Source organism: Nipponia nippon, unplaced genomic scaffold (genome assembly GCF_047370975.1).
Source record: "Nipponia nippon isolate SJK-2023a ecotype South Korea unplaced genomic scaffold, ASM4737097v1 scaffold_1, whole genome shotgun sequence".
NCBI classification, from domain to species: domain Eukaryota; kingdom Metazoa; phylum Chordata; class Aves; order Pelecaniformes; family Threskiornithidae; genus Nipponia; species Nipponia nippon.
The window spans coordinates 131,421,890-131,436,625 of NW_028262290.1; the positions used below are offsets into that span (position 1 = coordinate 131,421,890).

General features: G+C 38.0%; 1 protein-coding gene across 5 annotated transcripts in view; it reads right to left on the reverse strand.

Moving 5' to 3' along the window:
- Window positions 1-14,736, reverse strand: part of PALS2 (protein associated with LIN7 2, MAGUK p55 family member) — a 63,486-nt gene that overhangs the window by 11,289 nt on the left and 37,461 nt on the right. For all 5 annotated transcript variants that reach the window (XM_087773089.1, XM_087773052.1, XM_087773061.1 and 2 more), the window contains exons 3-8: window positions 13,900-14,052; window positions 5,463-5,615; window positions 4,705-4,932; window positions 3,393-3,524; window positions 1,293-1,392; window positions 668-736 (exon numbers count right to left, since the gene is read on the reverse strand). In XM_087773089.1, coding sequence (XP_087629215.1) covers window positions 668-736; window positions 1,293-1,392; window positions 3,393-3,524; window positions 4,705-4,932; window positions 5,463-5,615; window positions 13,900-14,052 — 835 coding nt within the window. The remainder of the gene's footprint in view (window positions 1-667; window positions 737-1,292; window positions 1,393-3,392; window positions 3,525-4,704; window positions 4,933-5,462; window positions 5,616-13,899; window positions 14,053-14,736) is intronic.

Here is a 14,736-nt window from a genome sequence, read left to right on the forward strand (position 1 = left end):
CCAAATGGCTGTTGAATATCTTCAAGGAGGGAGACTCCACAACCTCTCTGGGCAAACTGCACCAGTGCTCAGTCACCCTCATAGTGGAAAAAGTGTTTTCTGATGTCCAGAGGGAATCTCCTGTGTTGTTGCTTGTTGCCTCTGGTCCTGTCACTGGGCTCCTCTGAAAAGAGCCTGGCTCCGTCCTCTTGGTGCCCTCCCTTCAGGTGTTTATACACATTGATGAGATCCCCCCTGAACCTTCTCTTCTCCAGGCTGAACAGTCCCAGCTCTCTCAGCCTTTCCTCAAATGTGAGGTGCTCCAGTGCCTTCATCTTCGTATGTCTGTATCTCTCTTGCACTGGAGGGGAGCCCAGGACACTGCAGGTGTGGCCCCACCAGCACTGAGAAGAGGGGAAGGATCACATCCCTCAACATGCTGGCAACAAAGCTGCTGCTTTTTTTCTCTTTTAACACAAAGTTCTTCTCTGACTTCCACCTACCAAAAGATGTACTCAGCACCACCACATCTTCACTGGTCACTATTGCTTTTAAACCACAAAAACTACCTGATCTATCAAATTTATAATCAAATATTTTACTGAAAATCTTGCGGCTTTGGATATCCTAGACTCTGCAAGTTTAGAAGCCTAGAGAACATTGATTCATATGTAATATTAAGAGATACCTGCATTTCTTGTAGTGAGATACATCATCTTTTTCTTTTTTTTACTGCTTATTGTTCCGCAGAAAGGCCCTAGAAATAAAAATTGAGACAAACTCATCATTTTTGTTAAATATGTTTTTCCGAAGCTTATTTACATGAACATATGTGAGTTGAGATTAATTAAATTTACAAGGACTATTTTAGAATTTTATATATTCTAGGGCAGGAGATCAAATCTGTTTTCATACACATCAAATGGCATAGTAAGAACCAAACACAGGAAAAGGTAATTTTCCTAGAAAGCTTTGTATAAAGCAGCAGAAAAATCCATCAAATGTGTTTCATTTATTAACTTTCAGCGCATACTATAAAAACATAATTAAGGAAAAAAAAAAGAGCTAATTCTTATGCCTTTCCCACCTCATTTAGCTTTTCCTCAGCAGGTGGCAAAGCTGATTCATGTATCTATGAAGACTAAAGATAGATTTTAGCCTTCATCCTTCAGTCAAAGCCAAAATATAATAATTAGCATTTTGCAATATTCTGTGTATTCTCACACAGCAGTTTTCTAGTATCTATGAATGCAGGAAAAGCAAAACAAATGGAGTCAGAGCAAAATCTGTTCCTGAAATTCATTAAATCTCACCCGAGTTGTCCCAGTCCCTCCTAACAAAGGCCTTTCTCTTCTCTTCCAGGAACTGGCTAGGAATAAGCCCTGCACTTCCTCCTTCTTTGACATGACTAGCCTAGAAAAATAAAAAATAAAAATCATAGGTAACTTGTGAGAAGCATTTTTCTCATTGACATGGTATTGACTGACTTGTGCACTGCCAGAGTTTCTCAATGGTGAGTATTGATACATTTACTGCTGAGACCCGGAAATTCAAACTCAGACGTGGATATTAAAATTCTGTCTCACAGTAACAGTGTCTTGCCATTGAGTATTAAAAGTCAGGAAACTTAAATAAAATAGATAGAAGTTTCCTTACCGGTTCGCATTAAGTTAGTAAGCTCCTATAGCCATAAACTTTTGGCATCAAAATCCTAAATGGAATTCTATGGCTCCAGACATTGAACTGTCAAGTGACAAAACTCAAGACTTTCTAGTACACAAATACACTTATTTTGTATTCTTGAGCTACTCCAAACAGGTTCCAGTGCAGCTTAGTAACTCTCATTTCACAAACAGTGAATGCATTAACATATGCCTAATCATGCCTTCAAGCTTTTTGTACTAAGTAACTACAGATTTAAAATCTTAGTAACTTAAATATTCCTGGTAATGAAAGTTTGGCTAAGATTCCTTATAAAATAATTTCATGGCAAGCTCAATTTTCAGCAAGCTTAACACATACAAACACACAGTTACAAAATGTTACACTTTTCTTCTCCATAACTGGTTGGGCTGTCTCTTGCTAAGAGGAACTGTTCACTTTTCAACTGATACGCTTTCACCTATCACTAACTGATTTTTTACAATTAGCAAGTTTTCAGTAGCAGTCTAGCATTTCTCTAAAGCACAAGGAAAAACTAACTTTTTTTCCCAGTGGCATGATGTGCGTAGCAGTACTTGCAACACACTGTGCTGGTTCAATTCATTTGATTTTTGCCACAGATCGAGTGTTTTAAGATTTAAGATTTACTTCTCCTGGACTCCCACAAGTTACAAGCTGGAGAATTTGAAACGCAATACAGAAGACAGCATGTAAGCTAAATGTCAAACTACTCCGGAGTTTTGGAGTGTCTAACTTCTGAAACTAATTAACTTCGCAGTAATAAATCTTCTGCCTTCCCTCACACTTTTTATTCTCTTTCTTTCCGTTATTATTGTCACTGACAAGCAACAGAATTCAACAACAGTTGATGTATATTCAAATATTTTTGTTGCTTTTAAAGAAGTCATACATATACTGCTCTCAAGTAATGTTGGCTCACTATTGCTTCTTATCTAGCAAAGGGTGAGCAATTTAGGGGTGGAAAGGGAAATTAATGATGCTAAACTCTTTGCCTAGATTGCCACTGCCACTTGCAATTTTGAGTATCTTGGTTGAGAAAAGTGTCTTAAAGGTTCACTAGTCCCACTTTCAAAGGCACTGATGATGTCTAATTGTGCGTCCAGTGTCTTGAAAAAATAAAAATAGCATAAGCAATGGATTACATTTCTACTGAAGGACCGAATGTAGAAATACAACCTTAAAGCAGGACGAACTGTTAATATTTGAAATAGTGCCAAACACTTTGATTATGAACATGCATGTTACAGCTCACAGACACTGACCACCACTGGGGAAATAAAAGATACAGCTTCTCCAAATAGCTATTCTCACCCCTCTTCAAATCCACAGGGTTAATTTCCCTCTCTCTCCTCAACTCTGAGCACTCAGGAAGGGGTCTGCTTCTTCCACAGTCGCTGTCAGGGAAGGCCTACCACAGGTAACATAGTCAACCTAGGACTTTCTGCTAGAAACTGTCCACTTAAACTGATTTTGGAATGTCTAGGCTTATGATACCAGAACAAAGACAAATAAATAGTAGTAATAGCAAAATGAGTATTACATATACAATTTATACCATTCAATTTTCTCTAGTATTTAAATTGTTAATATCTTGATATTAGCTTGAAATTGGATTGCAGTGTAAATATTTTGTCTTATATCTACTGTTAAATGGAAGTAGATCATAATTTAAAGTGTTTATTATTAAGGCAACTAGTGAAGCTTTTCGTTTTTTTATTCTTTTTACCAACCTGCCACCAATTTGGATCTTCCCGGTTTACAATCTGAAGAATTTCTCCTTTAGAAAATTTCAAACCTGCTTCTTTGCATGGGATGAGGTTGTCGTTATATGGATTATAATCAAAATGACACTTCACAAAAACCTGAAATGTGTAAAAATTTACAAAGCTTAAACATTATAAAATACAATCTTACTAATTTAGCTGTCAAACTGAAGTAAAGTCTTTACCTACAGCATAAAAAGTTTGACAGGTTGCATTTGGCAAGTAAAATACAATCTATAGGAAAAACTGACACATATACCAGCTGAGAGAGTAGAAATAATCAGCAGTGCAAACCTTGTCTCAAGGAGCTTCATGATAAAAATAAAAAGCCAACTGTTCTATTTGGACAATGTATTACAAAACACTCATTGTTGCATTTCAATATATGCAACTCAATTAGTATTCTGACTTTCAATTACTTAAAAATATAAAAAATTCTCAGAATGTGAACACTGTGTTCAAGTATTGTGGAATCCTAAGAATTAATTTTGCCATGAACTCGAATGTTTCCAAACAAACAAGAAATGTGACTGCTTAAGACTCAAATTTGATGCAAGGGAAGAAACAGTAAGTTGCATCAGGAGACTGGAAACATCTTTGACTTTTTTCTACCAGGCTGGGGAGCAAAGGAAGCAGTGCACCTGCCTCAAACACAGCACCTTCCCTCAGCATCCACTCAGTGTAAGGACAGTCTATTATAGTCACAGGCATTAAGACTCACTACCTGAAGGAGTGTCTTACAAGATGTTTTAAATGCACTGATTTAGAGCAACAAGTTATTTCTGCAGTGGAGAAATCGACAGCCTACAGCAACAACAAAAGGATACGGAAGAGCCACCATTCAAGTTCCTACTTCAGTCAGCAAGTTCAAGCTCATCTGTTGAATTCAATATGTTTCTGAATCATATGAAACAGATTACTTGGACATTGATCATGTTATAAACACATGCAGTTCACTGCAGCTTAGTGTGCTTGTGGCTAGGTCATCAGAGGCCACTGGATGTCAAAGAAGCATGCTTTATATGTAGTATACAAATGCTTATCAATCTTAGATACTCATTGGAATTTTTTAGGCAGGCATATTAGGCATGGTATTAATCTACTGAATTAACCCATTTCCAAAATGTACTTAAAGGTGAATACAGGTATTTACATTTTAGCCTTCCTGCTAGCACTAAATACACAAAATATGTCTAATCCAAAATCTTAAAATAATCTTATGCGATACAGTACCAAGCAGTTGTTCTTTTGCCAGAATTGTTAGAAATGTGCTACTGACCTGTTGAGGAATAACAGTGTCTCTGTAGCTGGGGAGTATCTTCAGAGTGACACTGCCACTAATATTTTTCAGCAGTTCCTGCAATTCTTTTGGATTGTTTCCAACCTCATGGCCATTCACCTCTTTAATAATGTCACCTACATGCAGAAGACCTTGTCGATCTATCATTCCGCCATGAAGAATTCGTGCTATTACCAGATCATTGTTCTCAACTCTAAACGTAACACCCTGAAAGAGGTATGTGACACCTAGTTTACCATTGTTCAAATTTCAATTTCATTTTACCATTATCTCAAGCAAAAATATACAGCTGTGGGATATTCTTTCTACCCCAATGACAAGAGACAGTAATAATTACTACAGTGTAAGAGTTCCTAATACACAGATAAGCATCAGGTGGCACAAAAGTGCTTTCAGACAAGGTTTTCATACGACTGAACAATGACAGTATTGTTCTTGACTGCATGCAATCCTATCATTTTGTATCAGGACCAAACAGATGTTGAGTTAGTCAGTTATGCTAGCAAGTCATTCAGCCTGGTGACTGCCTATTCACTATCCCATGATTTCTTAATGAGAACAGGATAGAGAACACATAAATATATTCTTATTTCAACCCCTCAATACTGATCCTATCGCCCATTAAATTACACAACATAATAATGGAAACAATTAAAATGTAATGCAAGAAATTAGGCACATGCAAATGCTTTCACTCGCACTTTAAATTAAAGACACACTCATCTTCAATTACTTACCAGTGGTTCTCCTGCTCTTTTGTGAATTCCAAGAATACGAATAGCATCTACTGGAACAATCTGGTTGTTCACTGAAGAATTATTGACTTCTGGGCTAGAAGGAGGGGAATCGTAACATTTTGAAGCCACAATATCATGTGCTTCCAAGAGTGACTGAAAAGAAACAGAAAAAGCCTTTTTCAAATCATGAAATAACCATTTGCAAACAGATTTAGTGCTGAATACCCACTGAAACTGCCCTTTTGGGACCAGATCTTAAAACCCTTACTTCACATGGAATGGAGCAAAAATTCACTTTCATGTTTGTATGAAATGCAAGTACTCACATGGGCTGATAAGCCTACTGTCTTGAAAAATATGGTCTCTTTTGTAAATACAAATGCTTCTTCTTAAGGAAGTATAGGAGAAAGGTAATGAATTTGGGAGGAATATGTGAATTTGCAGGGAAGAAGGCGGAAAAAGGAGTACCTAAAATAGTCTTTCACCTAATGAGACAGTATGTGAGCAAATGTTTAAAGTAAATGAACAACCCACTGCAAAAAAAAAAGAAGATAAGTCATCATTAGATACTTGTGTCTAATGTAATAAAATTTTCCTCCACAGTAATTTGGAAGTAACTGTAAATTAAAGATAATTACAGATATGCAAGGATTTCTAGCAATCTGCAGAATGAGTGCCCTCTGCTTCCCTAAAGCCAAGGCAGAATTCTAGCACCAAATGAATCCAAGTTAACAGAATTCACTTTTTGGAAGACAAGAGCTCAGACCTTATAGTTAATGGTGTTTTCACCAGTCCACATATGTTAAGTACAAACCAAAAGGAAGAGATCCAAATAAATATAATCATGTTTGGAAGACAATGCAATTTAGACTTGATCTTCTCATGAAAGATACTTTAAGATTTAAAGAAAGTATTTCTAAGACAATACCTACAGGTAAAACAAGATCAAACTTCTGAAATTAGACAGTGGAGACTTTCTGTCTTAAAGAGGAAAAGAGACACCTATAACCACCACATATGGTAGCTGAAGATAAAGCATCCTGTAGCACAGTCTCACCGACACATACAGGAAGAGGGAAAGAAGCAAGTAGAGGAGATGCCTACTAGGCCTCAAACAACACAGCTTTGTTTCAAACAGTGACCTGATGAGATATGGTCTTAAGTTAGATCACTGACCGATGTCAACTAAGTAGCCAAAGAGAAGACACCGAGGACAGGACATCATAGGGACTATCATTGATAGTGACATGCACACACCAGAGGAAGACAGCAAACTCCTAGGAAGTAGAGCTGGTGAGCAGGTGACATTTAAGCAAGTTTAACAATTTTGCTCTGCAGTCTGTTCCATGCTTCTCTAAGTCACCTCGAACCTAGAAGCTGTGCAACCATATTAGATTAGTGCTAAACTCAATATGCAAGCTCTCAAGTGTCACAAACCTGAACAGTCATTTTAATCTGCCCATTACACAATGACCCTGCTGATATTTCAACTTGAGGTTAGAAGGAGGTACTAATTCACCGATTCTGTCCCTGCCATTAAGACTGTAAAGACAGCTGCTTATTGTGGTTGCGCTGATACTGTGGACAGAAACCAAACCAAATTAAATAGTAAAAACAATCATTTATTTAAATCAAGCAGTCTGATGGTAGCAATTTCTAATTCTTCATTATCCAAGGCACATCCAATCCAGAAACCAGGAGAACAGATCTCTGTTTCCCAATGTTTGCAAGCAACATTTTCTGATCCTTCTGCATTTCCAAAATGAAACCAGCTAGTATCAACTACACATTTTAACACATTACCACAGACAAAACCAGGTAGATGCACCAGTAGGATATTTCCAGTTTTCTCTTTTGGTCACATGCTAGAACAAATTGTTCCCAAACCTGGCCACAAACCACTAGATTTCTCATGGAGTCTTACACATAACCATGCTTGTACAGCCCCCTGCCCTTAACGATCATATAAGTTTATGGATTATAATCTGATCCACAGTCAAAAAAGACTACTACAGAAACAGTCTGTGACATCCTTTGCAAATTAACATGCTCTCTAAGATTCTTCAGTTCTTAAACCTGATCCCATCATCCACGTTCTGATCCTATGTATTCACTCAATTTCATAGATAAGCATGAATTCTTTCAACTACTACTTAACCATCTCTCAATCACAACATCTTTTTCCTGCTATTTACATGATGGCTGAGTCATAGAAGGACTATCAGGGACTGTATGTTGCTATTATAAATTATAAAATGGTTCCTTTAAGAAAAGCAGCTTATTGGTTTCCTTAAAACAAGGCACAGCTAATTTATTGCCTTCCCATACCTAACACTCAGTTCTGAAACTCAAGAATCTATACCAGTTTTACGAGACTGTTTCCAGCCAGCCAGGTGACGGCATACAGACCTGAACAACACTTAAACAAAGCCACCTGGCAAGAGAGGCCATGTGTCTGTAGCTGCTGTCAGACTGCTCTCCAACATTTTATGTCCCTCACAGTTACTTTCTTATTTCAGTAATACAGTTGAGTGATCTGAGAAATACAGTTGCATGAACTTCACTTGTTTCTTTCTTATAGTACCAGAAAAAGCGATATCCTGTGCTCCTGCAAGTCCAGAGCTCCCCTGGAATCTGACCTTGCCCATACTGGTGCTAGAACACTTATAAAACCACTGCCAAAGTTTGCAAAACAACAGGGACTGAATAAGCAACAACCATAAAACGGTTTCAAGTTTCCTCTATACCACATATGTAAGCAGGATCAGCTGACTATCCAAGACTGGATAACTATAGAAAGGTTCTCATGGAAAAAATGGCAATGTTGCTGGAATAAGGCATTTAGAAGAACTCTGCATATCAGAAGAGATATTGCACAATGGACATACAGTCCTGTGGCAGACAGTATGGCCCTTTTGTGCAAGATACTGTCAGAAAGCAATCCATAAACTTAGAACATACCGACTTCTTTACAGTGGTTTTCTGTGGTTGTACTTACTTGACAGGTTAAAAAGAATTTTAAAAAGTAATTCAAAATTCAGTAAACAAAGAAACATTAAACATCCAAGGCTCTCTACAGCGCTGAAGCCAAGTTCAAATTCAAGATTTGTTTTTCCTAAAAAAATTCTCAGCACAATCTCTACAAGTTATGAAGCATTGCCTGCCCTATATGATAACTACTTCCCCAACTGTGATCCAATAGAACAATTAAATTACAAATTGGGGGCTGGAAGTGGGGGGTATACACAAGACCAGAACAACACCATGGTCTTGAACTTAGGACTGCTTTCCTAACACTTCAGGCCTCAGAAGTACTTATAATATTTCCGTTCCTCTTTTATGCACTAAATATGTGCTAGTCTTCTCTGATAACACTGTTTAAAAATTAGAACTTAATAAATGGACTACAGGCCCCTAATGTACATATGAAAAGAAGAGATTCGTAAAGCCTGTTCTGGAAAAGTGAGGAACTTATTTAAAATCTTAGAGAAATCAGGGGGGCTGGTAAGGAGGCATGAATATGTGGGAAAAATAACCCTATAAATTAGATCTGTCTAGGAGGCAACTTAAGATCACTTTTCTAAATGAAACATTTTAAAGGTATGATTAGCCATTATAAAGCTAACCATTAGAAGAAAATATTGGCTGCTTTTCAGGTTAAGTATTTTATTGCCAGCAGAATCTACTATTTAGGATGAATGGCTTGCATAACTCTTGGAAAGGTGAAAATAACTGAACAAGTTCTTCCATAAGCAGCAGAAGTGATTCTTCTGCATGTTTAACCACTCCAACAGTGCGATACTTTCAACTCCTCCCTCTTCCCTCAAGGCAACTTCTCTTACCACTCCTCTCTTCTGCTCTTCAGCTACTGTCTGGCAAGACTTGCTATAGCCTTTTCTACGCACTGCGTGTGCCAGCTGGCTCTTTCAATACATACTGGCCTGATGGCCAGCCATCAATACTGTGAAAGTCATCAGAACTTAGTATCTTCCACACTTTGAACCCCGAAAAGCTCACTTAAAACTAAAAGGGGTAAAATGTGGAAGGGAGGAAAAATAAAGGAATGAAAGGAGAAGAGAGAAAAGGGAGGGAACAGTCAAACGTAATAGTATAACCATACATGCACCTGTACTCCGTAAGCCAGTCCCTCCCCAAGGTATCTTCTGTAAAAATGTGCAAAAGAAATTAAGTTCTGTAATTCCGCATTTTCAGCACTAAATGATACATTCAAATAAGCTATTGCACTGACGACTTGTATACCACATTTAATACTTGTATGCCAAGGTAGGTTACAACTGTAAGATGACGCTGTGATAAAGTGGCACCATTCATTTGTAAAATACAGAATCAGCCTGTAAAACAGTTACACAATAGTGTCCATGAAACTTGTTTACACATTTACTGAACTGGAGAAACGATGCAAATTACATTTTTTATAATTACTAATGACATTGTATTTTCCCTTTCTTCCTTACAGATCCCTTCTTGAAGAATCTGGAATATTCCCCCTTGCACCAAATGAGGCAGAAAAGATAGCACTTATTTCCTGAGGTTTTAGTTAATTTTCTGTTTCCTTTTCAGTGAGAGAGAGAGAGCCTCCCCAAGCCTTAGAAAGAATATTGTATCCACATTTTGGTCTGCAAATTTTCCTAGAAGCTCTTCTAGAGTGGTCATAACTACAATATCAGTTAAATAAAAACACTTAATCAAAATAACACTGCTTTGGCCTCAGTTGTGCTTGTTGCCTGCCTCCAGCACAAAATTAAGGGCCGAAAAGTACACCCTAATTTTAGGCTTCCAAACTGAATCACATCAGACCTACTTTTAAAAAGTAGGTAGCTAGCTGCTTTTTGCCTGTACAGAGCAGCTAAAACTGTTCATTGTTTCTGCAAATGAGACTGAAGGCCTCACAACAGGTGCTTAGAAAATAAAAAAAAAAATACAAGTTAAAGCTGCTTCAGACTTTTTTTTTTTTTCTTTTTAAATGAACTCTAATTCTGACAAAATGAAGGATAGGTTAGTTCTCCAGGGCAGCATTCAACTATCTTAACCATCAAATAGTCTTCTATCTTCCTTTCATACCTAATTCTTTCTGTACCATCCAGGCTTTGTAGCAAATGAAGTAGGGAGCTCTAGAAATGGCTTATTTCTCTCTTACATACCCATGACTCACTCAACAGTAGAGTGAAAGAAGCAGCATGCAATCTTGTTCATAGCACGCAACAATCATGACATGAATTTTTGAACTGGGTTCCAAGGAAGAATCAACGAACTGCAAACCAGTAAGTCTGACGCTGATATTAAACAAATTAGAAGAAATTTCCATAAAAAACAGAATGGCTGGACAAAATAGATGATGAGAAAGTACCAACATGCTTTAATAAAGGGTAGTCATGCTTCTCAAATCTAGTTAAGTTCCTTGAAAGAGTCGCCAAGCATGGCAGCAAGGCAGTTACAGTTGATAATACAGATCAATTTCCAAAATGCCTTTGGTAGACACCTTTATCGAAGTCTTTTAAAGAAACAAAGCTACTATAGGATAAGCAGCAAGGCTCTCAAATGGATGAAAATATTGATTAAAAGACAGAAAAATTTGGGCCAGGAATACGGTATTAGTTTTCACAATTCATGTCACCAGGGGATTTCCCACAGGCGTCTGGGCTCAGTTCTACACCTGCCAATACACTGACATGTCAGATAAGTGACCTAGGAAATGGGGATGAGAAGTGAAATGACAGGGTTTGCTGATCCTGCTAAACTATTCAAGGTGTAAAACAACGGACTGTAACCTGCAGGAGCACCTCATGAGCAACAAGGCAAATGAAATTCAACACAGACTGCAAGGGAAAATACAATCTTAATTTAACATATTTAATGGACAGACTCAAAAGTGGTATCTCAGAGGTGTAAACGGTACAAAACCAAACTAAACAAAAACCCCACGTCGATGTTTATCGAGCCTAGAGGTACCTCTTCTTTACTGAAAGGGTGGTCAAACACTGGTACAGGCTTCCTAGAGAGGCGGTCAATGCCCCAAGCCTGTCAGTGTTGAACAGCCATTTGGACAATGCTCTTAATAATATGCTTTAACTTTTGGTCAGCCCTGAAGCGGTCAGGCAGTTGGACTAGATGATCGTTGTAGGTCCCTTCTAACTGAACTTTTCTATTCTATTTACCAGCTGTTAAAAAAGGCAAACCAAACACTAGGAATTTTTAAGCAATGGATAGGAAATGCAATGGAAATTATTACACCACTTCATAAATCCACGTTTCTGTGACTGACTTTGGAAAGCTGTATACAGCTTTGCTTCTCTTCTTTTTATTTATTTGAGACAGACATACATATACAATGAGGTCTCTCAAATCACAAGTAACATGGAAAAGCTGATTAAGAAAAACTGTTAAATCTCTTCCTACACAAGAGCAAGAGGATATTAAGTGAAGTTGACAGGTGACAGTCTCAAAAACAAAACAGCGTAGTCTCCACCCTGCTGGGGGATGTTGTGAATGCCAGAATTTTACATGGGTTCAAAAGAACAACTGAACAAGTTGATGGGAGAGAACACCACCACAGGTGGATGATACTACTTCTCTACTCAGAAGTCTGCGCAACACGTCACTAAATCCTCACAAAACATTTTAGAAGGTATCACTGTTGGCTTGTCCTGGCCTTACAGTCTTCACTAGATGCCTAGTGCTGGGGACAGGGAAGAAAAACAGAAGAGAGATTTGTTAAATGGACCTTTAACATAAAATTAGGAAGCACTAACAGAAGATCAGAGCAAAACTGTAAAGTTAACATAGCATATATGCAATTTCAGGTCTGCCCTTCATAAATCAAACAACAAAAAAATACAAGAAATAGCATAAATATTGGCATTTTTGTTCACCAGCTACTTTGAAACTTTTAAATTAAATGTGTAAGTTGCTTTAGCCTGAACTAATGGAGTAACTGACACCAGCATCATGCTGTGCCTCTCTGTAAATATGACCACTGAACAGGTATGAATGCTGGGTTTGCCTTAGTATTGGCTACTCACTCCAATTAAAATTGTTATTTGATCTCAGTCTCCTACAGGCCATTTCCAGTCTCCATAACAAAAGATTCTTTGCCCAGTTGGTCTCTGGTCTTTGCCACCTTTCTTCAGAGATCATCGCTACAGTGCCTTTCAGAGTCAGTCTACTCCAACAAGTTCTTCACTTATTAAGTTCTTTTCATCTTTTGATTCATCCTCTTTGACTTGTCAGCTTTAGTTTCTCTAACACAATGGATCTTTGTCAGGTCTGTCACTGCACCAGTTGGCCCCCAATTCCAATCTTTTTGCATTGTAACTACCAATTCCTCCAAATTCATCCTCTCTTTTTCCAGTACCAACTTCTGCTAAGGGATCAAAGACTGATTTGAAGGTTTATTCACCAGTAAGTCTCCAAATGACAGTCTTCGATCCCTTAGTTATGATGCCCTTCTGGAAAAATAAGAGCACAAGGGAGGCCAGCATCCTGCTCTTCAGAAGAGGCAGAAGAACAGTCAGCACTCAGAACAGCTACTACCTCAAAAGCTGAGCTCTTAAGTGTTCCTTCTTCCAACAGGCCACAGCTTGACAGCATTTCCAGTGTTTATCTATGTTACAGAGTAATGCACCTCACTGCTATGTTTGTATAATGTGTAACTGAAAATTTAGAAAAAGAATGTGTGTTTAAACTCATATACCCAAAAAATACCTATGACTCTACACCTGTCTGCCAAAAGAAGCACATTTATACTGTGGCAAAAGTTTTGCTTATGTTATTCTACAGGGTACCTGTAGCTAAGTACTAAAGTCAGCTGAAGCCTGCCTAGAAAATCCATAATCTACCAAGGATTTACAAAAGCTAATCTTCAAGGGTCAGCTGGTAATAGAATGGCAGCTGTAGAAAACCATCTGCTTTTGACAAGCGGATGTCAAAACTTCATTTATGTTAAGTAGAGCAACAGCGAGAGGGATGCAGAGTCTCAAGCTGCAGTGCAGATCGCATCACAGAAGAATCACATTCCTTCGCTCTGCAAACTGTACATCTTACACGTGAGTATGAATGCCAACAGCTGAGCTGAAGTGCAGAATGGTTCAGTCTAAGGAACTGAGACCACCTGGAAATGCTGGATGAAGCCTTCAGAGAATTGTCATGGAAACTCCAGTCATATAGGAGGTAAATGTTTGTCCAAGACTTATAACAGAAACTCAAGTGGATTTCAATACAATGAGTGAATATATTCTTGACGTGATATCAAGGAATAAAATTGTGCTCATCCCCACATGGCTTCTGCTTTACCTTTTATTCAGAGTAAAATCCTCCATATTAAAGTTTGCTACAGTTCAGGTTTTGTTTCATTATTATTCCTAGATCCATATGTGGACACTGATACAGTAAGTTGGTAATATACAGTAAAATGTGGCACCTGAAAATGAGGCTCCTTGAGTATTCCAACCAATTCTGCAATATTTTCATCTTTATTTATTAAGGGACTGATGTCTTCAAGAATTTCATTCACCAGCTCCAAGTTGTTGTCACTGACAGCCTCAAGTTTAGAATCTTCCAGTCGCTCATGAGCCTGTAAGATTAAATATATGAGACTATGGTGTAAATTAGTTTCAAGTAGTTCCAATTTATAAACTTTTTAATTTATTTCTTGGTGCAACCTTTAGCAGGAAAGCCAGAAAAATTACATGTAGTACAATCTTTATATTTTATCTTTACAACTGCTGAAGGATTTTGCATGCTTAACTACGTGACTCAACAAACTTTATAAGCAGCACCTGCCAGAGATGCTTTTATGTCCTTACTTCCTATAAACTCTACGCTATATACACCAAACAGTCCTCTCTGAACAGTATAGTGCCTCAGATCTTTTCTGCTTCAGAACCCAGTACAAGTACACCTTCTAGAAGAAGGACAAAAAAGAAACTATGGGGTCTGCTGAGAAAAAAATAAAGTCCGCAAGAGAAGCATTTAGCTCAAGGTCCTCTCATTCAAACACCTTCAAAACAGAAAATTCTAAAGGAAAGTCTGCATAACTAAAGGAAATTCTAAAGAAAAGTCTGCAACAAAGGCGTCTAACACTATCCTGGGCTGCATTACGAAGAGTGCTGCCAGAAGGTCGAGCTCTATTCAGCACCAGTGAGGCCACACCTGGAGTACTGTGTACAGTTCTGGACACACTGGAGAGAGTCCAGCGAAGGGCCACAAAGAGGATGAAAGGACTGGAGCATCTCACATTTGAGGAAAGGCTGAGAGA